General features: G+C 43.9%; 2 protein-coding genes across 6 annotated transcripts; both read right to left on the reverse strand.

The window, feature by feature from the left end:
- Window positions 1-865: 865 nt before the first annotated feature.
- Window positions 866-5,145, reverse strand: SF3B6 (splicing factor 3b subunit 6). The gene is made up of 4 exons (XM_069011703.1): window positions 4,923-5,145; window positions 4,564-4,682; window positions 2,561-2,699; window positions 866-2,056 (listed from the first exon to the last, which is right to left on the reverse strand). The coding sequence occupies exons 1-4, from the start codon at window positions 4,950-4,952 to the stop codon at window positions 1,967-1,969; spliced, it is 378 nt and encodes a 125-aa protein (XP_068867804.1). The 5' UTR covers window positions 4,953-5,145; the 3' UTR covers window positions 866-1,966.
- Window positions 5,146-5,311: 166 nt separating this feature from the next.
- TP53I3 (tumor protein p53 inducible protein 3) lies at window positions 5,312-11,339 on the reverse strand. Of its 5 annotated transcripts, none has more exons than XM_069008639.1 (7): window positions 11,232-11,338; window positions 10,008-10,155; window positions 9,738-9,880; window positions 8,800-9,067; window positions 7,346-7,558; window positions 6,407-6,603; window positions 5,312-5,648 (listed from the first exon to the last, which is right to left on the reverse strand). In XM_069008639.1, exons 3-7 carry the CDS (start codon window positions 9,873-9,875, stop codon window positions 5,442-5,444), a joined length of 1,023 nt encoding a protein of 340 aa, XP_068864740.1. In that variant the 5' UTR covers window positions 9,876-9,880; window positions 10,008-10,155; window positions 11,232-11,338; the 3' UTR covers window positions 5,312-5,441. The 5 variants fall into 5 exon arrangements, with proteins under 5 accessions (XP_068864740.1, XP_068864741.1, XP_068864739.1 ...); XM_069008640.1 differs by lacking the exon at window positions 11,232-11,338 and adding an exon at window positions 11,026-11,218 and having other exon boundaries at window positions 10,081-10,155; XM_069008638.1 differs by lacking the exon at window positions 11,232-11,338 and adding an exon at window positions 11,026-11,218.
- Window positions 11,340-26,885: the final 15,546 nt, after the last annotated feature.

The following is a 26,885-nucleotide window of genomic DNA, read 5'->3' on the forward strand; positions in this document are numbered from 1 at the left end:
TTGTAACCCTTGAAAAGCTGTGGATGTTCACATAGAAGCAAATTCCCCAGTAGGATTTCATTAATTTTAACATTTTTAATGCAATCTGGTTCTTGCCTGAGAACTCTCAGTTTGTGTTACTCTGATAGGCAGGACCTGGAGGGACTGCTCACCTAACCCAGCTTCCCAGCTCCAGGTCTCCCAGTACCTGTTCCCGACCTCAGCCAGGGTTACTGCGGCCTGCAAGGCTTCTTGCTGCAAAAGGCGGCATCAGTTTTAAGGGAAGGATGCAGGGATGGAGGAATCACACACCAGGAGTGGCTCTGGCTCACATCCCCAATGCCTGCGTGCAAGGGCAGGGATTCTGCTCCAGTGGGATGCTCCTGGGTCAGGCACAAGATGGGACTTTGAGCACCCACCCAAAGCTGAAATCACACGGGAGCCATCGTGGCTGCCTTCCCCCAGAGCTGGCTTGGGGCTCACTCTCCATGAGCCATTACGGAACTTTTCTTTGTAGCATCTGATCTATTAATTTGTAATAGCTTCTTTAAGAACAAAGAAAATGGGACGATTCAGTGCAAAATGACAAGTGTTGTTTGTCACTGGTTCCAGACAGTAAATGTGAATGAATATTGCTGTGAGCCCCTTCCAGCTGCTAAACAAGGTGCACAGCATAGGGCAGCTGCCAGGGATCTCCTCCAGGTGAGATCTGGACATTGTTCCCACAGCTGGGTGCCCTCCCGTCACCCGTGACACACACGGACGTCCCTGTACACACGGAGACAGATGTGCCACAGCTCCTACCTGCACCAAACACTCGGGTGATGAATGACTCCCTTCTAACAGCACAGGTTACATGCAGGAGGAGTGCAGCATGAAGCAAGCCTTGATGAAAAAAAGCAAAATATGCATTTATTGTTTCACCAAATGGACACAGAATTGTTCCTCAAGTGACAGAATCCAACAAAAATCTAATTTCAGAAAATGGGAGCATTGCTTTATCACAGTACAATATACTGAAAACCAAAACTGAATTACAAATCTCAAGCAAAGTATGTTTGCATCTGCCCTGGTTCTGCACTGGCTGGAAGTTGTCTGGTCAGGGAGTGGAACATCACATTCATGCAAATAAATCTTCCCAAGGCAGGATACTACTCATGTTCACACAACTTCCAGCTGGTTCAGAACACAGACAGACGTTTTTCTTTCCCAATTCCAAGAGACACTAGTTATGCACACTCTGGATCACACTTATCTTTATACATAGGACATGAGTACTAAAAATAGAGCCAAAAAAAGAGTAAATTTGTTTTTCTTCCACCAGATGCTACACCTAAAACTGTATGTACAGAAAATGTGTTACAGCTCAACCATGCCAAGTAGAAAACAATCTCACTACAGGTATCAAAATGAAAACCTTCATCTACTGCCTCATTTTGGTCATGTGTTCTTCAACTCACACCAAATCCTCAGTCAAACCTGGGACACACAACAAAGCCCCCATACACTTTTTTTTTGTACTGTGAGAGCTGGGTTGTTCCACTGCAGCTGATCAAAGCTGGCACCATCACTGGGAACAAGGTACTTGGTCTGGAGTCCCCGTATCAGCTGGATCCTTTTAAAAGGCTGTTCATCTTCTACAGTTTGTGAAAGAAACTTTGTTACAAACATGGGCTTGGGCTTGCTTTGTTCAGTGAAACACAGAACCTGCTCGGTCTCTTTCTGAAAGCTCCTGCTCAAAACAGATCAATGCAGCCTTTACCAGGTCACCCTCAGAACAGAGAAGGCATGTTGCCTTGGGGGATTTAATATTAAAGCAGATCTCCCCATGTTCTACATGAATTTAATTCTAATCTGAAGATGTAAAGACTCATATTGCAGCTTATCAAATTTGTAAGAGAAAAAATTACACTTTGTTAAAAATTCCTATGTTTAGGCCAAGAACTCGACGGCAGCGCCTGAAAGGAGTTTTCCAAAAAAGATCAGTTTATTTTGGTGGGTCTGTGTTAATTCCATATTTTTCCTTGAGAAGCTTAAGCTGTTCTTCTTTCTTCTTTGTGTCCATCTTTTGGAATGCCTGTAATTAGAAAAATAAAAGATGTCAGAAGACAAAAGAAGTCTCATCTTATGACAAGTTATTTCCCTGTATCGCAGACATCACTGTGAACTCCCATCACCATCACACACACAGAGAGCGCTGTTTGATTCTTGCCCTGGAGAATGTCACAGGGCCCTGGACGCCATCAGTGACAGGGACGACATCGAGAACTGGAGACTTTTTACCCATAAACAACATCTCACCTCTTGCTGCAGCTGTGCAACTGTGGAGCTTCTGCACTCTCTTCTCCAGAATACATCCCTCACAAACATGTTTTTCAAACCCTTTGTCCAAAAGTACTTTTTTTGCACACAAGTCACCAAGTAAATGTGAAACTGACCATGTATCCCATTCACTCCCTCTAACAGTTTGGATTTTATTTCTCAGAAATACCCACGCAACTGCGTTTACAAACTGATGTTGGGGTTGTTTTTTTGTGACAGCTCTGTTCAGAGGTGACTTCCCCAGCCCAGGTGCACGTACCCTGTTTGCGTTGTAGTACAGAACCACGAGGTATCTGTTGCACACGTTGAACCCCGACAGGTGGTCACAGGCGTTCTTGGCATCGAAGATGTCCTCATAGACCACGTAGGCTGTTCCTCTGGTCTCAGGGGTATTTCCACTGCAGAGCAAAGGTCAGATTCAAGGGTACAGAAAATGAACAAGAAATAGTTTATTTATTTCACAGTGACTGAGATTAGCTGAACTAATGGAACTTCACTAAAAACAATGTTTTATTTTTTCTAGGTATTAAACTACATCCCTGCTTTCCACACCAAACAGTTCAGAGCCAGAGACAACAGGAAAATGAGCTGTATTTTGCTCCATAAGGGAAATGCACCTCTCTGCAACAACTATCAAAAGCTTTTGTCAGGGCTGTCATATGTCTGGAAGTAATTTCAGTCTTTATTATAGCAATTAGCTTTTATTTAATGTTACAAGACCTGGCTGTCAGTTAGTGGCTGGCTGGATCAGATGTGGCCCTAGGACAGAACAGGGCTCCTGGCATATCACAAAGTCAATTTAAGAGATTCAGAACAGCCCTGCTGGTGCAAGCCAAGGCACAGCCATCATCCACAGGAGCAGTTCCATGCCCTTTGCCTGAAGGATGGGACACATGTCTGGACACATAACAGTAATGAGCCCAGAGGGGCTGCAGAGCTTACAGATCCCAAAGGTCTCGACTAAAAGACACCTACAGAGACTTAATCAGAACAACTGTCTCTAAGGTGCTTCTGAGAACTCCTGAGGACAAATGGTATCACACATATCCACACTGGGGTGTGTGCAAAAGTGAGGAGGAGAATGGGATAAAAACTGCACAAAGCAGAGAAGCCTTCACGTTATGCCTTGTCACTGATGATGTTGGGATTTCTGTGGGAAGCAATGTTAATTAGTAGCTCTGAACAAACCACTGGATGCACAAGCTAGCACGTTGCTCCAATGGAAAACTCTTGGTAAGTCCTAATTCTCAATAGGTCCCACTGTCATGCTGTTCCAGCCCACATGTTTTCAGAAAACTCAAGTACTAGCTCTTCTTTATGCTCATTAGCAAAGAATCCCACCTATTCAGGCAGGCAGTGTTTACACTGCCTGCTGTTCCTTCAGCCACTTCTCCAGTCTGAGCTTCTCTGCACGAGAAGGGTCTGTCCAGTGTCACTTCCTAGCAGCACATGTCCCCTTGGTGTCCTTTGCTTACTGAGGGCAAATCTGTAAAACTCACTTTACACAGTGAACACCCAAACAGGCTGCCCAGAGAGGCTGTGGATGCTCCATCCTTGGAAGTGTTGGATGGGGCTCAGAGCAACCTGGTCTAGTGGAAGGTGTCCCTGCCCATGGCAGGGGATTGGAATGAGATGGTCTTTAAGGTCCCAGCCAACCCTCCTGTGATGATCAAAGCTCAGGTCCTAAACATTGGAACTGACCAGGAGAAGAACCTCAGAGCTGCTGCAGGCATGTACAATCTCCATGCATTTCAGAACCAAAGGCACAGTCACATCTCCACTATCCAGACTCGGTATGGCTCGAGGACATCCTGTCTGTGCCACACAGGGGTTGCTCCTAGTACTTGTTTCTAGTTCACTGGTCCAGCAAGAGCAGCATCTCTGTTTTCCCACTGATCAATTATTGGATACTCATAAAGCAAGAATACTGTTTGTGCTCTACTTCTGCCTTTCCTATTTTTACCCCAAATCAAGGTAAAACCTCAGCTGTATTTGAAACTTAAGCAAACTAGTCTCTCATATTTTATCAACATCTCCAAGTTCATTTCAAATTTAAGCTCCTTCTCCCCACCTCCCAGCAGAGTAATTTTCTAACAAATTCCTTTGTTAAGAGCATCATCACATCCCACTGTGGCGCTCGGGGCGCTGCTCCAGGGCATTGAACCTTTCCAGCTGTGAAACCCAGCTGCCACCACTGCGGCAAGAACACTGACACTGGAGCACGTGAAACCCTTCACGGCCCAAAAAACCTGAAATACTCACACTCTGATCTGCCGGATGGGCCCGTACTTCCCAAAAATGTCATACATCTCCTCGGCCGTGATTTTGTACGGCAGGTTCCTGATGTACAGGATCCGGTTGACCTCCGGAGGGAGCCGGATCTGATGGGGGAAGGACAGGAGGTGTGTTAGACCCAAGGCACGTATTACAAACCTTAAACGCAGCAGCCTACGGGTTAAATCATGGAATCACTGAACCGCGGAATGGTTGGGACTGGAAGGAGCCTTAAACATCACCCAGTTCCACCCCCCTGCCGGGTTCCCGTCAGAGCAGCGGGGTGCCTGAAGCGGGACGAAGCAGGAGCCCACCCCGGCAGGGACGGGACAGGGCAGGGCACTCACGTTGGCTCGTTTGGCTGCTTGCATCGCCATGGCGGCGGGCGGTGGGTGGGGGCCGCGGCCTGGGACAGAAACACCGGCGGGGAAGAAGGCTGGAGCGGAGACAACGGCGGGGACCGAGCCTGGAACGGAGAGAGCGGCAGGGACCGGGAGCGACGGGCAGGAGACGCGGATCTATCCCGGCGTGCAGCGCGCGCTCCCCTCACGGAACCGGATCTATCCCGGCGCGCACCGCGCGGGGAGCGGCTGGGGCGGCCCTCCCCACGTGACCCCGGCCCCGCCCCCGCAGCGCGGCCCCGGCCCCGCCCCCCCCGCGCCTCAGGCCCGGCCCGGCCCCGGCCCGGCCCGGCCCCGCCCCGCGCCTTCCGTCCGCGGTGCCAGAATTGCGACAGAAACCTCTTTAATAAACGCTTCCATAGCCTTCCCCCTTCCTCGCCCGCCCCCCCACGAATCGGTCCCGGTTTGGAGCAGGAGCGGCAGGATGACCGCAGTGCAGTCCCCGCAGTGACTGTCCCAGAGCAGCTACTGCAGCGGCCCTTTCTTGAAGCAAACGGGAATTTCGATGACGATTTTGCCGATGTTCCTGTTTTCCTCCATCGCCCTGTGTGCCTCGGCGATGGCGTGCAGGGGGTAAACGCTGTCCACGAGGGGCTGGAGACGGGGGGAAGCACCTCCGGAAAAATGGGGCAGCACCTCCTCTGTGAAGGCTCTGACCAGCCGCTCCTTGTACTGCGGAAAGAAAACACCTTCGGGGTTATTTCCCATCATTTCACTGACTGAGGTGTCTTTGAGCGCGGCGTTTAAAACGTACACAGCCCTCAAGGAGACACCTTCTGACATTCTCATAGTGAAATGGAGATAAAAACACCTGACGGGTCTAAATTACAAACAAGAAGAAAGCTTTTAGATTTATTGCATCTTAATTGAATGAAATTCTCCAATGCAAGTGGTGTAAGCTCAGTGCAGAGCCACTTAAATCAAACTGATAAAAAGTTCTTGTAAATAGTCTGTCTTAAACCATGCACAGAATCTACCCTAGGGCTCTGCACTGACTGTCTTTTACCATCATATCTGAGAATTTTCCACATAAAGTGAGTTTTCCTTGGTAACTGGGCATCCAAATGGCCTTGGTTTCTACTTTGAAAAGTGACCTAATAGAGATTTTTGTTTTCCCCTCCTTAGACTTGACCAAGTTGCCCGATCACTGGACCTTTATTTCTTCTTAGGCCAAGTATCTGAATTATGGTACTCATGAAGCACATTAAGAAATCCTGGGTGTCATTACTCTCATTCAGGGAGGAATTTGATAAAAATAGAAAAATGACATTTTAACTTAATTTTGTGACATTTTCCAAAGTATGTAGTAACAGTTCAAGGTGGGGCTTTTTTGGCAAGGATGTGTTTAACACTGGTTTTAAAAGAAAGCTCTCAAAACTATGAATGATTTTAAGATCAAACTGCATACACTGCTTATAGCCACTACTTGCCTCCTTGTCTCGGGACCGTAACAGGCTCGTGTGGATGCTGGCTCTTTTGGAAAGCAGCCTTGCCAGCAAATCCCCATGGACTTCACCTCCACTCAGCAGTCCATAAATAATCCACCGGCCATCAGTATTCAGACAGTTGAGATTCTTCTCCCAGTATGAGCCACCAACACAATCTAAGATAACATCTACTCCAGAACCTCAAGTAGAAACAGAAGAGATTTCAGCAGTGAAGTCAAGCTGCATTCAGTGTAGGATAATTTCAGGCAAAGCTAAAACCTTGTTATTTATAGGTTTATTGCAGAATCAACCCTGCAATTCTTATTTAAAACTCCCTACTGAAATTAGGAATTGGCACAGTGATTTGTAAGAAATTACAGAATCAGGCACAAAAAAAAGAATCATCAGTTACCCATAAGCAGACTCAGGCAGAAACCACCCTAAATGCTTAGAAAAGCTACATTTTTCTAACTGTTCAATAATTAAGCATGGTGAGGCCTTGGCACAGGTTGCCCAGAGAAGCTGTGGATTCCCATCCCTGGAAATGTTCAAGGCCAGCTTGGATGGGACTCTGAGCAACCTGGTTGAGTGGAAGGTGTCCTTGCCCATGGTTGGAACCAGATGATCTTTAAAGTCCTTTCCAACCTAGGCCATTCTATGATTCTGTAATGATTCAAACACGAAGTGTAAGGATTTGGTCCCACAGTTCCTTGGGAAGCAGCAATAACAAGGCACAACATTTATGCCCAAATGAACACAGACAAAGAGAGCCCATGCAGAAAACACCACAATTAAGCAAAGGAAAGGCCCATTCTGGGCTGAACAGGATGTCAGGTTGTGCTAACAGGGTCGCTACTGTCTGCTCCCTCACCAAGAGACAGCTGAAACTGTGTGTGCACACATTGGGAGGTTCATTCACACCTCTCACAAAGAGATTTTTACCTTGGGTGAACTCCAAGACCTTTTCACTGAAGTCTTCAATCTTGTAGTTGAACCCTGCAGCTGCTCCAGCATTTGCTGTTGCTTCCAGTTTCTCCTGAGTTCCTGCTGTCACAATGGGAATAGCCTTTGCCAGTCTCACCAGCTGAATGGCTGCCATGCCAACCCCGCTGGCTCCAGCATGGATCAGCACTGTCTCGCCCTCCTGTACTTTACCTGGAGGAGGGCATAAGGAAAGTGGTCACCCTTTGGCATTACCTTTGGATTAAAACATGAACAGTCTGGAAGATACTGAAGAGGAGGTTGAAAGAGATGCCCTTGGTTGGGCTTTGTTTACATCTTCACAGCCTTCATAAAAGGACAAATCCAGAAGTAGCAGAGGTCTCAGTGTGCTGACAGGACATCATTTAACCAGCTTCAGTGGAAGGACTTTGTCCTGGCCCTGTGCAGGTCTGGGCATCTGTGACCAAGATGCTTAATGAAGTGCAGTCACAGCTTTTTTATATCATCAGTAGAAAACACACTTGGAGGATGTTCACACTCAGAAATCAGGCACTCAGCAATGGAGAAATACCAGAAATGCTGGCTAATATTAAGGACCAGTCCTACCAATCATTTTACTGTCTATCAGTTGCATTAATTTGTGTTCCACTGATTGCTACTGAAAGTGAGGCACCAAGTAGCCTCCCACTAACCCCTAGGAAGCAACAATTCTCAAAGCAAATCTGCAGGGAAGTTATGTTTGGAACTGCTGTTCCTGATTTGATCTTTTAGATGCTACTGCTGAAGAGTGTAGAAGAAGGATATTTCTCATCTGAGGAAAACCCTGGGAAGTGTACTGTTTGTTTATTACCTTGGCAGCGCATTTTTTAAATTAAGAGTGTGAGCTTCTCTCTGTTTTAAATCAGCTCAGAGTGAATTTTACCTACAATTAATATCTCTGTTAAACAAGGTACAAGATGTTGGCTACTGCAGACCCACAGGCAATTAGTGATAAACTTCATGATACGGTCATGCATGCAGTGAAGCCAAATCCTTAGAAATAAGATGTATTTTCAGGTGTGTGGAGAACATGAATAATTTCAGGGTTTAGGCTTAATGGAAGGTGTCCCTGTCCATGGCAGGGGGGTAGAATTAGATGATCTTTAAGATCCTTTTCAACACAAATCATTCAGTGATTCAAGCTGAAAAATACAGATGAAAAGAAACCTGACCATCTTTCCATATCCTTCCCTGTAAATATGCAATCAGCAGGGTAAGTTGTGACTGGGGAGAGGTGGTCAAGATTCAAGGATTTGTGTCTGGCATACCAGATTCGGACCCATAGGAACAAAGTGACAGTGAAAAGATTCTTTGAGAGCAAACAACATTCAGATGGAGGCAAAAAAGAGAGGATTTTGTAACAGAAAGGAAGATGAGCTGTTTTGGTGGGATAAATGGGCAAATGCGCCTCTCACCTACAAAATGGAGCAGCTGAAATGCTGTTAGCCAGGCTTCAGGAATGGCTGCAGCCTGAGTAAAAGTCATATCTTTGGGAATTGGCATCAGGAGGCCTTCGGGCACTGTCACGTATTGTGCCTGGCCTCCCCCGGAGAGCAGAGCCATCACTGCATCGCCGATCCTCCACTGGCCTGAGCAGCCAGGACCCAGCCCAGCCACGCTCCCAGCTGCTTCTAGGCCTAAAATATCACTTGCTCCTTTGGGGGGAGGGTACTTCCCTCTTCTCTAAAATAAAAAGAGAAGGCAAGGAAGGAAAAGCCAAACATCAATGAGTGTAATGACTTGCAATATTTCATTCACATGTCACCAGCCTAAATTCCTATTTGTTTCATCCTGGTTTTGCACTGTGCAAATGTTGCAGTAGTTTGAGGATATTCTATCCTCTGGAAACACTTCTTGCTTCCTAAGTATTATTCTTCCTAAGTTTTATTCTTAAAATAAGAATAAATTGAAATATTTGTGAGTCTCCTTTGTCCAGGCCAATCCCTACTGTGGAGGTACTTTGGTCTCCATTTGCAGAGCATGGCTTACAGCTCAAAATAGTAATTTGAATGTGAATCTGAATGATTTTCTCCCACTGGAACTGTGCCATTGGAACACTTCCTTTTCATCCCAAATGCCCAGAAAAGGGTCTAAGATCTAGAAAGACCAGAGTTTGGGTTTTACATGTTTTTTTTGAAAGGCAGCTGCCTTTCCATGCCAGCCCAGCACTGCACTGAGACAAAAACATTTATCTGCTGAATCAACAAACATGTCTTCTTTCAACCCTGTGAACTCTCCCATCCAAATGCTCACCAGGTCCAAACTCTTTTAGCTCATTAGATCTGTCAAGACTTCACAGAGGGGCTTGAAAAATCTGTTTGTAGGTGCATAGATCTGCTTAACATACATATACCTGGAGTAAATCGGCCCGATTCAGAGCACTGGCAGAGACCTTCACAAGAATTTCTCCTTCTCCTGGATCTGGTTTCATCACTTCTTTCATATAGAGATTTTCTGGGCCTCCTGGGCAATCAAAATAGGCTGCAAACATTTTCTCTAAAAAGAAAACCAAACCAAACCTGAGAAAACCTTGCATGAATGCAGGCACAGTTACGTGCAGTGGAAAAATCTCAGTAATGAAAGGTAACAAACACTATTAAAAATTCCTATTTATTTCCCTTGCCTCAGGAGGTGATTCCTATGTGCCTGATTTGCTGTGGTAGAGGATCTCACTGCTGCAGGAGTCTTTCAGGTACCTTCTCAGATGCTATTCCTGGGATCCTTTTGGCACCAGCTGTTGAGGTGGGCTGAGCTGTCAAGCCTCTTCCTGCCTGGTAAAATCAAATGTGGAACAGTTTTCTCTCTGCTCCCTGGGTACTGGGTGGAAGGAGATGAGAAGGAGAGGGAACCACAACGGGAACAACTATGTTACTTTTTGAGAGCTGGTACTGCACTGAATGCAGCTCAGGATGGGCTGCAGGCCAGAGCCTCTCCAAGTAACCAGGACTGAGTGACAGACCACCCTGCCCTCTGTAAAAATCACTGATGTCTGCACAGGGAAAGCTAAGTGCATAACTAATTATTTCCGGTAAGACTGCAAATGTGGAGTGATAAACAATTTGAAACCTCAGGAATGGCAATCCCCACAGGGTGGTGCTCTATGGCTATTTTATGGTGAATAAACACTTCCAATTATTCATATAAAATGCAATTTAAAGGCTTTTCTTTCTGAGGCTGGCTGTCTATTCGTTGTTTTCAGATGAACCATTTAATCCAATCCCACAAAATTTGCCTGTATCAGCAATAAAATTCAATGGGAAGCCCACCTGATACAGCCCCATAGCAATTGTTTCTGCTGTCTTAATTGGTTCCAAATTTAGTCAATTAAAAATAAGATGTGAAAGAAGCTTTTGTCCCTCATCCATCAGAGTTCATTAACCTGTTTTTTTAAAATTATTGTCACTGCTGCTAGAAGCAGGCCCACAAAAATGTAAAAAAAAAAAAACCAAACAAACAACAAACCAACCAAACAAAAAACCCGAGAGGACCTGAATATTTACATTACTCTCAAATATGCACAGAAAACCACAGGAACTGAAACACAAGTTTCCAACCATTTCAAGCTCTCAGATCTGCCAGCAGTGGCCGAAAACAACAATTTTAAGAAGCTGTATGGCTCCCGAGCAAACCCCCGAGCTCACCTTTTTCCTATAAAGAAGGAGGGACACTCTGTGCCCCGGAACAAACCCAGCATGTCCTCGGGAACAGAGTCCGATCCCAGCTCCTCCTCTCCCAGCTCTGCCCCTGCACTCGGCTACTCCTCAGCAGGACAAGGGGAGGAACAGAGCGAGGCTGTTTTACTTTGGAGTGACAGATATGAGGAGTCAGAAATATTAGCAGGGCTCACCATTATTTCTATGAACGACCTGGATTATTCCACGGGTTGGCACAGAAATCTGCTGTCCCGCTTGGCCTTGCAGCAGAGATCAGCTGCTGCCCCAGCACATGGGGAGGCTTGGCCTACTGCCCGTGGCTGTGCCAGTGTGTGTGAGGGGGTGTGCTCCAGCTGAGCAGATGCTTTGATTTCAGAATACTGAGTGGCTCAGACTCGATTTACTCCACTGGCACTGAGGGTGTGGGAGCTGTGCCAGCCCTGATACCACAAACTGGGGAGGCTGCCCTGGGCTCACTTCCTGGGGGACAGCGGCGTTCGGAGCTCGCTGGTTCACATCTGCCAGCTCTCTGCCTTTCTACCTGGTGGTTTGGCATCAGAATCATTACTGTTCTAAAAGCCCGATGACATCTCCAGGAGGTTTGCAGAAGGATCAGATCACGCCTTTCTCTGTGTCCTAGTCACCAGCTCTTGAGTGTTTGAGCTCTCAGGGAATAAAATTGACACTTCAGATTGTTCAAAAATGGTAACTCATATGTGTAGGATTTTTCTGTGGATTTTTTTCCAGTAATAATGAGATTTTTGGATTCATGCTTTTAAACTCTTCTTCGAAACTGAGCAAATTTAGAATCAAGTATAGCTAAAAATTCTTTTGTTCTCATGTGACTTGAAGAGCTAATAGTTGATGTGTTTCTGAGGATGAAAAGATTGTGAAGCCTGGTCTATGGTACACACAGCCTGATTCAGTCCTGTTAGTGACGTTTTCCCTCTTCCACTGTCCCCAGACAATTTTGCAATCCACTGCAGTTTAAAATAACTTTCTATTGCAGTCATTGACAATGCAAATTCACATGATAAAAATATATTTTATTATTCAAAGATGTACAGGACAGCCTGAAAATGTGTTAATGTAGCAATTTCCTTTGTCCCTTGGGTGACAGCATTAGAAAGATAAAGCAGAGCATCTTAAACCAAATATTGAAGACATTACTTTCAATTCAGTTAAGAAGCTTAGAGGGCAGATACATAGGGTAGTCCTTTTATGAGCAGCAAGCCCACAAGTGTTCTTGAAGGAACTGAAGGGAACTCAGCAGCTGGAATGCTGTAAATCAGCAGTTTCTTATTTAACTTTAAAGTTTCAAACTTCTATACTTTATTTCCTAATGAGCACTCTTTAGGTTGATGAAGTCCAAGTTTTCTGCTGATTTGGCTACCTTTCTCTCTAAAGTAGTCTGCTGTAATAACACAAGGACATAAATTAAAAAATTAAATCAATTATTATAAAAATCATATATAGAATTGCTATAATGGAGATGCTTTTTTTCAAGTTCAAATCCCCCTCACACTATACTGCACTCAAATGACAACAGTGCTATTTCTATCTGAAAATTAAAGATACTAATACCTCTACTCATGAAATATTATCTGTTCTAAAGAATACACACCAAGCACTTCAAATAATTTTCAGAAATTTCTTGTAAAATGCATAGAAAAGTTACTTTTTTTTTTTTTTTTTTTTTTTTTTTTTTTTTTTTTTTTCCCCCACAAAGAAATCATCCAGAACAACAGGGGCAAACCCCAGAGAACACCTACTGCAAATCTGGCCCTGGAAAAACTTAGCGTTAGTCTTTGCTAGGAACAGTGGCCAGGTATCAACAATGTGACTATTTGCAAGAACAAATAATGTGTGGCTATTGTTACAGGATTTCGAAAGTGTTGGCATTTTTTGCAATCTTCCAGCTTTACACTTTCTGCCTTCTTTGCGTAGCAGATAAAAAAGCTCATATCAAATATTACATGGCTCCTGAATTTATTACTGAGCCAGCCAGGCACACTTGGAGCTAAATAACACAATGGCACCTTTTGGACCTGCTTCAGCTCTGTATTTAGTCCTGCGGAAAATAATAGCACAGAACTAGTCTGAGATTAGCTTAAAGGGGAAGGCCTAGTTGTTAGATTTAATAAATTTCATTCCCCAAGGCTCAGCACTGGGGCCAGCTCTGTTTAATGTTTTTATTGATGGTTTGGATGAGGGGACTGAGAGCAGCTGCAGTTTGGGCTTGAGTGCTGATCTGCTGGAGAGTGGGAAGGCTCTGCAGAGGGATCTGGATAGGCTGGATTGATAGGCCGAGGTCAATTGTTTGAGGTTCAACGAGGCCAAGTGCTGGGTCCTGCCCTTGGGTCACAACAACCCCTGCACTCCCGCAGACTGGGGGCAGAGTGGCTGGAAAACTGCCCAGTGAAGAAGGACCTGAGGGTGCTGGTGGCAGCAGCTGGACATGAGCCAGGTGTGCCCAGGTGGCCAAGAAGGCCAATTGCACCTGGGCTGTACCAGCAATAGTGTGGCCAGTGAGACCAGGGCAGTGACCATCCCTCTGTGCTGGGCACTGCTGAGGCCACACCCCGAGTGCTGTGTCCAGTTCTGGACATTGTGTCCAGGAAGGACATTGAGGGGCTGGAGCATGTCCAGAGAAGGGAAGGGAGCTGTGGAAGGGGTTGGAGCACAAGTCTGATGAGGAGCAGCTGAAGGAGCTGGGAGTGTTTAACCTGGAAAAAGGAGGCTCAGGGGGAAACACACCACTCTCTACAGCTCTCTGACAGGAGGGTGAAGCCTGGTGGGGGTCGGGCTCTTCTCTCAAGTTACAAGTGATAGAACAAGATGAAACGGCCTCAAGTTGCATAAGGGGAGGTTCAGATTGGGTATTAGGAACAATTTCTTCACCAGAAGGGTTGAGAAGCACTGGAATAGGCTGCCCAGGGCAGTGGTGGAGTCACCATCCCTGGAGGTATTTAAAAGATGTGTAAACGTGGCACTGACAGACATGGTGTAGGACTTGATAATCTTTAGGTCTTTTCCAGCCTAAATAATTCTGTGGTTCTGTGATTCTGGGCACAGACAGAGCTGTCATTGGATAGAAGAATGGGTTTGTTTCATGTGCTGTATCAGTAATAGTAACTTGGTATCTACAGCTGGTTTCACTGGCATTGTTTCTCCAGAATTAGGTAGAAAATACTTTTATATTGATTCCTAGTATTGAATCTAGATCTATGCCCCCCACAGGCATCCTGGTACAACCACAGCTTTGGGGTTATAGCATGGGCACATGACATTCCATTCTGCAGGTCTCAGGCCAGAGAATGGACCTACCTACCTCCATCTGCTTTACCGGCAGAATCACTGAGCACAAAGTGGTTAAAAAGGACTCCTTCAAAATGCCACTTAAATGGCACCTTTGTTCCAAAAATCGAAGATGTGAAATTAGCAATCACCCTTGCAAGTCATCTGGGCTGTACTCTGGCACCGGGCTCTGAGGCTGTGAGAACAAGTAGATTTAGTAGAGCACTGTGCTCCCTGCCATTATTGCTGCTTTTGCTCTGGGTTCACAGAGTTTCTGCTTTTGCTGTCACTTCCCAGGAAGCTCTTGGTCTCTCACATTAAAGCCAAAGGTCGATGCACAGACCTGTCTTTCCTTTATGCTGATGATAACTGCGTTTTCCACATACTTTTTGAACTGACAAGGCTGTCACTCAGCAAAGCCTGCAGTTGGTTCATTTTCCTTCTGTTCCGTAAAAAGATAGATGTATAAATGTTCATTCCCCTTCCCTTTTATTTTGGAAAACATATTTTCCTCCTTGTGAAATTCAGGAGTTTCAGCAGAAGAAATAGAAGGCCTCAGATAAGCAAAAGGACAAAATAAAAATAAAAAGGCACCAGAATTGACCAGCAGGAAAATGGTCCTCTTTCCCAGAAAGGCCATAAAAGTCCAGTTACATTTTTATAGTGTAAGTATTTCTGCTTTTTTTTTTTTTCCTGGCATTAAATTTTCATCTTGCTGACAAAACAGTCCACAGTGAAAACACTAAGAAGTGAGGTTAAACTTCCTACAACCAGATCAGAGCAGAAAGAGGGGGTTGAGGGTGTTTTCTGGCCTGGGCTTGACCCAAACCAAAAATTATTTTCTTTTTACATGGTCAGCACTAGCACAGTGTGGGAAAATGACTGGGGGAAAGTTAAAGAAAATTGGGAAGAATCTTGAGGCTAAAGTTATAGTCACATTGTCATTGAAACTACAGGAAGAACAGAAACTCTCCAACAACATCTTTTCAGTGTTAGAAAATCAAGGCATTACTTTATTCTGGCCAGGATGTTATGATGTGCAATAGAAATTATTTCATTCACACATGCCCGGGTTGTGCTGTGAAAATCATTCCATCACACATGGTTCTTTACTAGACTTTTCACACATTTATACATACAAACCTAAAGAAATTCACATTCATTGGTCTTAAATTACACAATTCTTAGTGTTCGATCTCCTATTGGTTATTGATCCCTTCACCTTTGATGCTAATTAGGTCCTCATTCTTTGGTTCTCTTATCAATCTTTTCCCAGACCAGGTGTCTCCTACTGCCCCAGAGGGTGATGTTTGTTAATGCTCATTTATCTCCTCTGTATCTTCTTACTCCAAATCTGTAGATCTTAAGCTCATCAGGCCTTAGCTGGTGAACAGTCTTTTGAAGAGAAACTTCAGTTCTCCTCCCCCTGGTCAAAGATGAACAAACCCCTCACTAAAGTTACATGAAAAAAAATATTAAAAGTTGCACCATTTCCAACAAACTGAGGGAAACAGGAGAAGATGTCTTGCTGTTGGAAAATCACTTCTCATATGTAACACTGAGCATTCCTCTGTCCCAAGGTTAGCTGAGATGTAATGCTGTCACCTGCCTCCATCCCAAAGTTACCCGCCCCCAAGGTATGACCAGCCCTTGCTGTATGGAGTCACTCAAGCTCCACCTAAACGTAAAGAAAGGGGAGAAGTTCAGGAAGTCTCCTTTGTAACTTCAGGGATCAGCTGTCAGGCTGAATCTGTCTTCTTCCCTGCAGGCCCCGCAGGCACATCTGTTGGGTGAGAACCATATTCTCTGCATGTTGATTGATTATCTCGAGACAGCTTTTGTTACAGGGATTGTCCATGTGTTGCTTTGAGTAAGTTTTTGCAGCCAGTTACTATCACTGGCAATCCTCAAACCTCAACCTGTCACAATTTTCTGTTTTATTATAAACTGTGTTATTCCATAAATTGTTAGTGTGAGTCCTTCAAGGGCCCTGGCATGGGTAGCATACTTGACAAAACTGATAACATACTGACTAAGAGCAGGGGGAATCCAGGAAGGGTGTCTCTAAATTGAAATTGGCATTTTGACTCTGAAGAGGTTACTCAACCCACCCTTCAATACAGTGGTCTGCAGTAGGGTTCCTGTTCCAGGGCACTGACAGGCTGGTGGGGCACAAGGCTCTCATCTTTCCCGGGGTCCTGACAGACTGATCAAATATAAAAGACTCAAGGAAACCCTCCCCTTGCCTTTACCTGACAGAAAATTGGCACGGTCAGTAAGATTGCCATGGATAGGCTACTGCAAAAACAAAAATGTGTCCCTTCCCAGGCTGGGAAGGAGCAGGCTCAAAAGTTTTGGAAAGATGAAGAGAAAATAGTAGAATACATTGAACAATGTAAAGCTGAGCAAAAATTGAAAGTGGGTAAAGGTAATGATGCCATTTGTTCAGTTTTAGGAGCATGTTTTTCTCATGCATCAAAAGAATCTAAGCATACCTGTGTTTCCAGACAAATTTCAGATGTAGAATATACTGTGTTGAAATCCGAAAATGAGGTATTAAAGTCGTCCTTAGCCTTTGAGAGGGAGACAGGAGAAAAACTGGGAACCCAAGCTGATCAACTTGTGATTCAGAATAACTGTCTTAAAACCGAGGTGGATCACCTTAGAACTCTACTCACTGCAGCTGAATGTGGAGAGAAACAGTCGCTGGAAAAACAGGCTCCTGTTTCAGATAGATGGCTCCACAAGCTGGTACATTGCACGGACCTTGAGACTTGTGATGGGGACATTTGGTGTGCTGGTAATGATGTTGAAATTGTGGAGACCTCTGATCCTGACTCTTGTCTGGTCTCCCTGAGACCATTAGTTAAGACCAAGATCAGTGCTGACAGTGATATTTGCAGTCCTGCACATACAAACATCTGGTTGCCAGAGGAATTAATGCAGCTGCAGGGAAAATACTCAAGGTGAGAGGCAGAATCTGAAGTTGAGTATGTGTGGCGAGTATCCCTTACAGGGGGAGACAGGATTTTGAATGAGGAGGAAGCACGAGGCTGTTGGGGACCAGGAGTATCCCTCACTATCCTGCCAGGAGATGATGATTACTCCTTAACTGTGCGGGCTGTGTACTGGGCAGGCAATGCAGAGCCTCAGGCCAGAGGACAGCCACTGGTAACTCAAACCATGGGCATCTCTGGCTTGGCAGCCTCAGTGCAGAAGGCAGCCTGCATACAGACCATGTATGAGAGAGACCCCAGCAGGAAATCTCCCATGCAGGCTCCCATTGACCTGGCCCAGTTAACTCCTCTCATCCAAAACCTCCCTGATACTCTTGAGATACTTGCTGCCAAAGTCCAAGACAAGGGTGTGTGAAGCTGCCATTGAATTCCTAATGCTTTGCTGACAGCTTGCACAATTTGTGCACGGAAATGAGATCCTCTATCAGAGGATATTTCTCTAGGTACACCAAACCTAGGTATGACCTGCACGCTGCTCATGCTCTGAATAATGCAAACACCAGTTGTGGTTGGGCTCCTGGTCAGCAAAGCTCCTGGTATGAGTTTGTACAAGAACTGGTGAGTTATGGGCACTGAATAGGCTGGATCAGTTCCTCTGTGGAGAAGCCGATGGACTGTGCATGGTGAGTCTGCCAGTTTAACACTCCACGGTCCAAATTTAATGAAAGGTTTAATGAGAGACCCAAATTCGATAAAGAACAGTGTGACCTGTGGCGCCAGGCCCTAGAGCTGGGAGTACCTAAGTGCTGGTTATGTGGTGCTTCCAGGGATGACATCCATAAGCTGGTTCAATTTCTAACTGCAATGAGGAAAAATAGCAGGAATGAGGAAAAACAACCTCAGGAAAAGTTTTTGTATCAGAAAGAGCATGTGCCTTCCTCAGCAAGACAGGATTTAATTGATATGATGGAATCCATGGCAAAACCCCCAGATTCCTGGGGAGAGCAATGAGCCATCCTGCCCAGGTATTAGCAGTAAGTGACTCACAGGTAAATGCCCCAAACCTTTCCTTTACTTGAATGGATTTAAAGGTAGTCAGGAGCACTTGGAACAGTCCATCCCACTTCTCTTGCAGAGGATCACCTGTAAAATTCTTAACATACACCCAGTTACCAGGATCAATTATATGCACTTTATGGTCTGGCTGCTTAGGTTGATTCTCAAACACGGTATTAAACTTCCTGTGCAATTGTTTGTTTATAGCCATTAAATATTAATAGATATATTGATTACCAACTTGAGCCAAGTTTTCATCATGAGTAACATTTAATCCATAAGGTCTGCCATAAAGAATTTCAAATGGGCTAACTTTTTCTTTAGACCTAGATTTTATTCTGAGTCTGATAAGGGCAATAGGTAAAGCTTGATACCAATATAAATTCATTTCTTGACAGATTTTACCTATCTGTTGTTTGATCATATGATTCATCTTTTCTACTTGACTATTAGCTTGTGGTCTGTAGGGTGTGTGAAGCTGCCATTGAATTCCTAATGCTTTGCTGACAGCTTGCACAATTTGTGCACGGAAATGAGATCCTCTATCAGAGGATATTTCTCTAGGTACACCAAACCTAGGTATGATCTCATTCAATAATACTTTTATCACTTCTCTACCTTTCTTTGTCCTACAAGGGAATGCTTCTGGCCACCCAGAGAAAGTATCAGTACCAGCAAATATAAAAAACCCCCCTTCCTTGGAAGTTCAGAAAAGTCTATCTGTCATAAATCTCCAGGAAAAGCTCTTCTGCTAATAACTCCTTGTTCTAGCCTAACTGTTGTATTTGGATTATTCTTCAAACAAGTCACACACTGTGATGTTACTTCTTTAACAATGTCCTGCAAGCCTGGGGTTGCAATTTGTTCCTTTAGGTATTGGTGTAAGGCTTCTGCTCCCCAGTGAGTCTCATTATGTTCAGATTTTACATAATGTCTCATTACCTTTTCTGGTATTATTAGTTGACATGTTTCTAATTGTCTCCAACCATTTTCTAAAAGTTTTCCTTTATTTTCATTAATCCATTTATAATCATAAGGTTGGTATTTTACAGGCTGCTTAGTTGATATTGCAGTAGGTCTTAAAGCTGCCACAATTGGTTCATTTATTTCAGCAGTGATTCTAGCTTCATAATCTGCAAATTTGTTAACCTTCTTCCAGGAGAGTGTTACCTTTAGAGTGCCCTCGGCAATGTATAATTGCTACTTGCACTGGGAGTTTCACTGCCTCGAGGAGCCTGAGGATTTCAGTTCCATACTTGATGATCTTCTTTTGTGCAATAAGGAGTCCTCTTTCCCTCCATATGGCTCAGTGTGCATAAACAATTCCACAAGCATATTTGGAATCAGTCCAAATATTATTTTTCTTTCCTTTTGCCAGTTCTAATGCTTGAATGAGGGTTATCAGCTCAGCCTTTTGTGCTGAAGTTCCTGCTGGTAATGGGTTTGCCTCAATTACCTCTGAGACCATAGTCACAGCATACCCTGCCATTCGCACTCCCTGTCTCACAAAATTGCTGCCATCAGTGAAAGAGTTCACGGCATCTGGGAGCAGCTCCTCGTTTAGATCTGGATGGCTGGAGTACTCAGCTTTGATGGTCTCTAGGCAGTCGTGTACTACAGGTTCAGCTTCAGACTTTCTGTGCAGAAAAGAGGCAGGATTAATGATATTGGTCCCTTGAATTTCAATATCATCAGATTTGGCCAGGATTGCTTGGTATTTTAGAAACCTCGAGGGAGACAGCCAGTGGTTCCCTTTCTGTTCTAAAACAGCTGACACCGTGTGTGACACTAAGACAGTCATTTCTTGTCCTAGTGTAAACTTCCTTGCTTCTTCAATGTTCCCGATTACCGCTGCTGCTGCTGCCCTAAGGCAGGCGGGCCAGCCTTTGCTCACAGTATCAAGTTGTTTAGAAAAATAGGCTACTGCCTTTTGTAAGGACACAAATGTTGTGCCAGAACTCCTAAAGCTATTCCCTGTTTTTCATGTGAGAATAACCAAAATGGCTTACTCATGTCAGGAAGCCCCAAAGCAGGGGCCCTCATGAGTTCACGCTTCAATTTTTCAAAGGCCCTGTTTGCTTTGGGGGTCCATATCATGGTATTATTAGAGATTTTCACCAGCTCATATAAAGGTTTCACAATCAAGCCATAGTTGTATATCCACAGTCAGCACCAACCTGTCATTCCAAGGAAAGCACAGAGTTTTCTTATGGTTTGTGGTCTAGGTGTCTGGCAAATTGCTTCCTTCCAGGCAGTTCCCAAGGACCATTGTCCTCTGGAGACCTCATATCCGAGGTAGGTCACTTGTTGCTGCACTAGCTGTGCTTTCTATTGAGATACTCGATAATCATTCAGTCCAAGAAAATTCAAAAGGCTAACTGTCCGTTCAAAATATTCTTTAGTAGTTTCAGTAGCAATTAACAAATCATCTGCATATTTTAGGAGTGTTCCTCCTCCAGGTGGAGACTGCCGTTACTCTAATTCTTTAGTCAATTGATTCCCAAAAATTGTGGCACTGTTTGAACCCCTGAGGTAATACCGTCCACGTAAGCTGGTTTTTCCTGCCTGTTCTAGGGTTCTCCCATTCAAAAGCAAATATATTTTGACTTTCTTCTGCAAGTGGCAGACAGAAGAAAGCTTCTTTAAGATCTATCACTGAAAACCAAATAAAATCATCTCGAAGTTTAGTTAGCAAGGTATAGGGATTTGCAACTACTGGGTGAATACTTTTAGTAGTTCCATTAACTGCCCGTAAATCTTGCACTAGTCTATAAATTCCATTAGGTTTCTTTACTGGTAATATAGGAGTTTTAAATTCTGACTCACATTCTTTCAACAATCCTAATGTCAGGAATTTATTGATTATTGGCTCTATTCCTTTTCTATCTTCTAACCTTAAATGGTATTGCTTTCTGACTACTGGCCTAACTCCTGTCTGTAGCTTGATTTTAATTTGGTCTGCCTATTTTGATCTTCCTGGGGTATCAGGATCCAATACTCCTGGGTACTGATTCAATATTTGCTCTAAGTAGTTCTTTTTGTTGATTGGTTCTGTGTCAATTGTCAGTCTTAATGCTAAGATCAATTTGTCTTCAGGTACCTTAAAATTTCATTTTTCCTTCTTTAAGCTCAATTGTTACTTCTAAATTTTCAAGCAAATCCCTACATAGCAGAGATTTGAGTGAGTTAAGTAAATAAAGAAACTGGTATATTCCCATCTTCCTCCTGATTTTATATTTAAATGGTTTCAGGAAGAATGCATTTTCTGTCTGGCAAGTGGCTCCTATTACCTGAATATGTTTTTCACTTTTAGGTATCAATGCTTGATTCAAGACCAAAAATGTGGCTCTAGTATCTACTAAAAATTCAACTTATTTATCATTCCCTAGCTGTATTTTAACCAGCGGGTCTGCTAGGGTAAGATCTGCTGGTCCTTGCCACTCATTATCATCTAGAGTGGCTACAATAGTTTCTTGCACTTTGTCTGCTAACTCTGGAGTTTCCAGTATCTTTCATTCTTACAATATGCACATTGATTTGGCCCCAACTTAGTCTGCAGCTGGTTTGAACCTCCTCTGCCTCTGGTATTTCCACCCCTGCCTCTGCCTTGTCCACACCCACGTCCTCCTCTCTGGTGCTGATCCAGAGCTGCCACTATGGCTGTAGTGAGTTCTCTCCTCTTTTGTTTATCCTTATTATTGTACACCCTCCATGCTTCTCCCATGAATGCCTCCAAGTCTCTATTTACAGGCTCCTTCAGCTTCTGAAGTTTCTGCCTGATATCTGGGCTAGATTGCCTTAACATCAGGGAAACTAACTGTTGCTTTCCCATACCTGACAAGGGATCTAGGGTTGTGTATTTATGCATGGCTGCCCGGAGCCTGTCCACAAAGTCCGTGGGTGACCCATGCTGTCCCTGTTTAACATTATATATTACCAACCAATTTACTGCTTTTGGAATGGCATTTTCTAATCCAAATTTGACTAGTTCCTGGTATCTAGTTAACATTGTATAGTTGCCTGAATCATTTGGGTCCCACCAAAGGTTTACAATAGAGAACAACTGGTCCACTGTACCTTGTAAGGCTGCACTAGCAGTTTGTCCCTGCACAATGTGTTCTGGCCATCTTTATCACTAACTCTTTTTCTCTTTCTCTCAGCTCTGTCAGTGTTAAATCAGTATCACCCCAGTCTGGGTCTTGATTCTTGACTATTAGCTCAAACCTTTTTGCTACTTTGCTAGGGTCTTCTCTATAATTCTTAACTTGTTTCCACCAGCTATTCAGGTCACTAGTAGAAAAGGAGACCTTCACCCGCACAGCTTCTCCTGTGGGAACCACTGCTTGTCTTAAGGGGGCGACTAAAGGCAGAGCTTTCTTGGTTTTAATCCTTGAGCGTGCTGTCACTGGGCGTCCCTGAACTTGTCCCCTCACCAGGATCATCCATCTCATCCTCACTACCACTTGGGCTTAATTGAGGGGGAGGAGCAGCTGGTGGGAGTGTCCAGCTGGCCTGGGGTAACTCGGCTGTAAGTCTTGGACATCTATAACACTGTCTTCCTTATGCTTTTCTGCCAACTTCAAACATCTCTGCCCTATACTACATGCTGAACAACATCTCTTTATTTTCCCCCTGTAATCTCTTTCCAAAGCTAGGACCAAAGGATCATGTGGGGCCAAATTAATGCCACATTCCTTCTGCCACTGAGGTTCATTCCTCAGGGTAAAAAGCATGTCTGCATATATCACCCGATACCATTTTTCTTCCCTTCTTAAAAATAACATCAACTGTAACACTGTATTATAATTTAAAGTTCCATTAGGGGGCCACTTTCACCACTTTCCAATTTATACAAAGGCCACCATTGGTTACAGTATTTAATCAGATTACTTTTCTTCAAATTACCCCCTGGGATTCCTCCCAGATCTTTCCAATGTGCTAAAATACATCCTATTGAACTCCTTTTAATAACATCTTTACTTCCTGTTACTTATTCTTAATGTTATCCAATTTCCACGCTTATCAGTATGCATTAGTACTTCTTCTCCTTTCTTTTTATTTCCCGTATACTACACTTAACACACACTGGGCGTCTCTGAGTCACCTGGCACCACTATTCTCTTTTACACTACCAACAAGCAGTGTAAACAAAAGGGTTACATGTTCCACACAATCCACAAGGAATTTGGGTACGATAGGACGCAAAATGAGTTTCTTAAAACATACAAGGGAAACAACTACTACCCTTAAAATACAAAATATACCACAATCAACCCCAAAATTCCAAGGCCAATATCAAGTCATTAGACTTCTTTCGGGGACTCTAACCCCTTGTATCAGCTTCAGGAATCTCACCTGTGATACAGCGCCCTGCATGGAACGCCTCCCACATCTTATGGGAGTTACTTAACCAAGAACAGAAACAAAATTCAAGAACAATCAACAAATGCCTTAAATTTCCTGCAGTCGGTCCTCGTCTACCCCCACAGAGAGCTGGTGAAGCATGGAATCCCTCCAAGAAATTCTCAGGGAGTGCCAAGGGAGTCCCCAACTCCAACGGATCTTGCAGCCGGGCAGAGAGTCCCGTCCTGCCCCGGGGTCTCCAGACTGGTGCCTGAAAATGAGGCAAGAAAAGACTACTCCATACTGTAAGGCCTACAGGGCAGGTATGTGTTTATTCGATGCTGGGAGTGAGGGGGAGAACTCCACCACAAACTCACTCGTCCATTCTTCGCACAGCACTAGCTTTTATACTTTTTTTACTTAATGTGCACATTATGCTTTCCTGACCTTCATATTGCAATGTATTTTCCAATCACATGGTTATGTCAGCCCTTGTAGCACATGTGTGATTTCTGCACAAGGTGTCATCGAACTCCTGGTGGTCATTTCTGATGAAGGCTCATAAGTCTTCCTTGGGCTTGAATTTTTCACCCCTGTTTCCTGCACAGGCTCTATAACATTGTCTGCTCAAATAGCCAGTGGCTAGCTTTTGCAGTTAGCTTGTTCTGCTAAATTTGCTGATTTCTAAAAAGTGCTTCATTCACATAACCTGTTACAGAGTTAATACTTCTTCCTGCATGGCTACAGCTTTTTGCATAGCTCAAGCATTATGTTGTTGCCTAGGCATCACCAGGATACCCTAGAAAACTTAGAACATGGACAGAATCCATCTAGTGCATAAGAGCTGCTCAAGTTTTAGGAGCTTTGCATTATTGGTGCAACCATATTCCTGGTTTCTTATTGCTCCACCCTGATTACAATTTGTTAAAAAAGGGGAAACCATGGGAATGGGCTGACCATCATATGAATGCATTAGAATTATTAACAAAATATTATTCCAACAGCTTGGTCCCGTCCACTTGGCTGACCCACTCTTTCAGTGACACCAAAATGAGATATTCAGATCTTGACAAAGGTTTTCTGTCCTTGGTGCAAGTGGTGAAACAAGCAGAACAGATGAGGAGAGGACAGAATGAGATCATTCAGCTTTCCAGATGCAGCCTGTAAAGGTTCAGTGCCAGCTGCAGGCATGCTGAAGTGTCTAGAAGGCATTAATGACATCATGCCAATCACTGCAGGGAATGTTAAAGTATCTAAATTACAAAAGGACATTTATGGTGTGCTGTTGTTTTGACCTACACCAAGTCAACCTTTCCATATTCTGGAGGCACCTCTGCTAAAAGAGTAATCTCAAGGTGTGTCTCAAGGTTCAGTACATCTCTCCTTCCAGAGGATAAAGGGACCCACTTTACAGGTACAGTAGTGCAAGACTGGGCCAAAGAAGAATGAATCTGCTGCATATTTCACAATCCATATAATCCCAATGGTATTGTTAAATGTACTAATGGATTGGTTCAGTGATTTGATAAAACCCATGATTCTGGGATTGTCTGACACCATTTACTAACTGAACAACAGATGGAAGCCTCCTGCACATCCATTAACAAAACTGTTCCAGAGGTCCACTCTAAACCTGGAAATACCCTACTGGGTTTTATGCTGGACGACCTGTATTGGTACAAATGCCTCAAACTAGAAAAGTGCCAGTGGTACTAGTCACCCCCAAGAATCTCTACGCATGGGAAGCTGGAGATTGCTCAGGAAAAATGCACTGAATCAGTTCTTGATGGATTTCACACTCCTTTTACTTAACCCTGCTGGTTGCCTTTTCAACCGAGCATGTTTCCTTTCTTTTCTCTTTTGACAGGAACTTTGGATGAATTGCTCGTGGATGGATGAATTAGCCTACACGACTCTTAATTGTGTACAGGGAATACTGTCATTAATCTTAGCTGTAATACAGACCAGATTTGTGCCATCATTCTATATCCTGACACTGCAACTTACCTTCATTCATAGTCACATAACAACTACACAGGAAAGTACCTTCTTCACCCTGACCAGTGGTGATGGAGACATACCCTTCTCACCACAGTGCCTGGTCCTGACCTTACTGGGAAGTGCAGATCAATCAGTTAAATGCACCTGTAGTTATGGAACTGGACCAGAACATTTTATAGTGTCATGTGAAAGCAAGTATCAGGATTGTTTGCTTAATCTAATCTGTTAGAGTGATGTGTGAAACAGGAAATTCAGATTTCTGGGGGAGTTTAAAATAAATGTCATGAAATGTAGTCCTTCAACCCAGCCATCCAACCATGAGCAATCCATAAGTCTCTGATATTGGACCATATGTGTTAAAAAATACAGGTCAACAACAGCTGTTGTTTGATTTGCCATAGTCTCTCAAGTTAAATTGTTGAAGCAAATTAATATTTCTACAATCCAACCAGTTTGTTCCCCATTCCTGAGGACCTCTTATGCAGAATGGACAGCATGGTTGTGTAACTGAACCCTCTTTCCTCAAAAGTGGGCAAAAATTGATGTGCCTGGCATCTTGGGAACAGGATTGGGAATTCAGAATAGCATAGACTCTGAAGGATTAATGAACAAACTATTCATGGTAACTAATGACCTGAACAAATTGAAACACCCTCCACGATCTGGCTCTGGGAAGTAACCAATGACTTTTATTGGATGTATTAATTCAGCAGGAGGGCAAAAAACCTGTTGATCATAGGTGAACTTGGTGTAGAACAAAACAATGCTTCTTTGGTCTTAGTTGTATCCAAGCCCAACTGTGGATGCAATTGATGACAGCCACAATTAAAAGGAGGGGGTGAAGAAGGTACCTTATCCATTAAAATTCTAAAAGTGATTTGGGATAATGCGATTGAGTTTGGAGAGAAATTCCAGTCCTGGTGGTATTTAGTCAATTTTACCATTGATACCACTGACAGCACAGCCACAGCTTTTGTGTTAACTGTACACCATGCTTGGGTATGTATTATTTACCCAATCATTGTGTGAGGGTTAAATCACAGTGGGACCATACTCTGTCTCCTGGAGCATAGTCTATGGGCCCAAAAGGATGGAAAAAAAATGGCAAGATGTCACTGTGCAAGAGAAACTAGGAGTCATTTTTGAAAGTAACACTCTCAAAGCTCAAGACATTTGTCTTGACACTGAACAAAA

Source organism: Aphelocoma coerulescens, chromosome 3 (genome assembly GCF_041296385.1).
Source record: "Aphelocoma coerulescens isolate FSJ_1873_10779 chromosome 3, UR_Acoe_1.0, whole genome shotgun sequence".
Classification (NCBI taxonomy): Eukaryota; Metazoa; Chordata; class Aves; order Passeriformes; family Corvidae; genus Aphelocoma; species Aphelocoma coerulescens.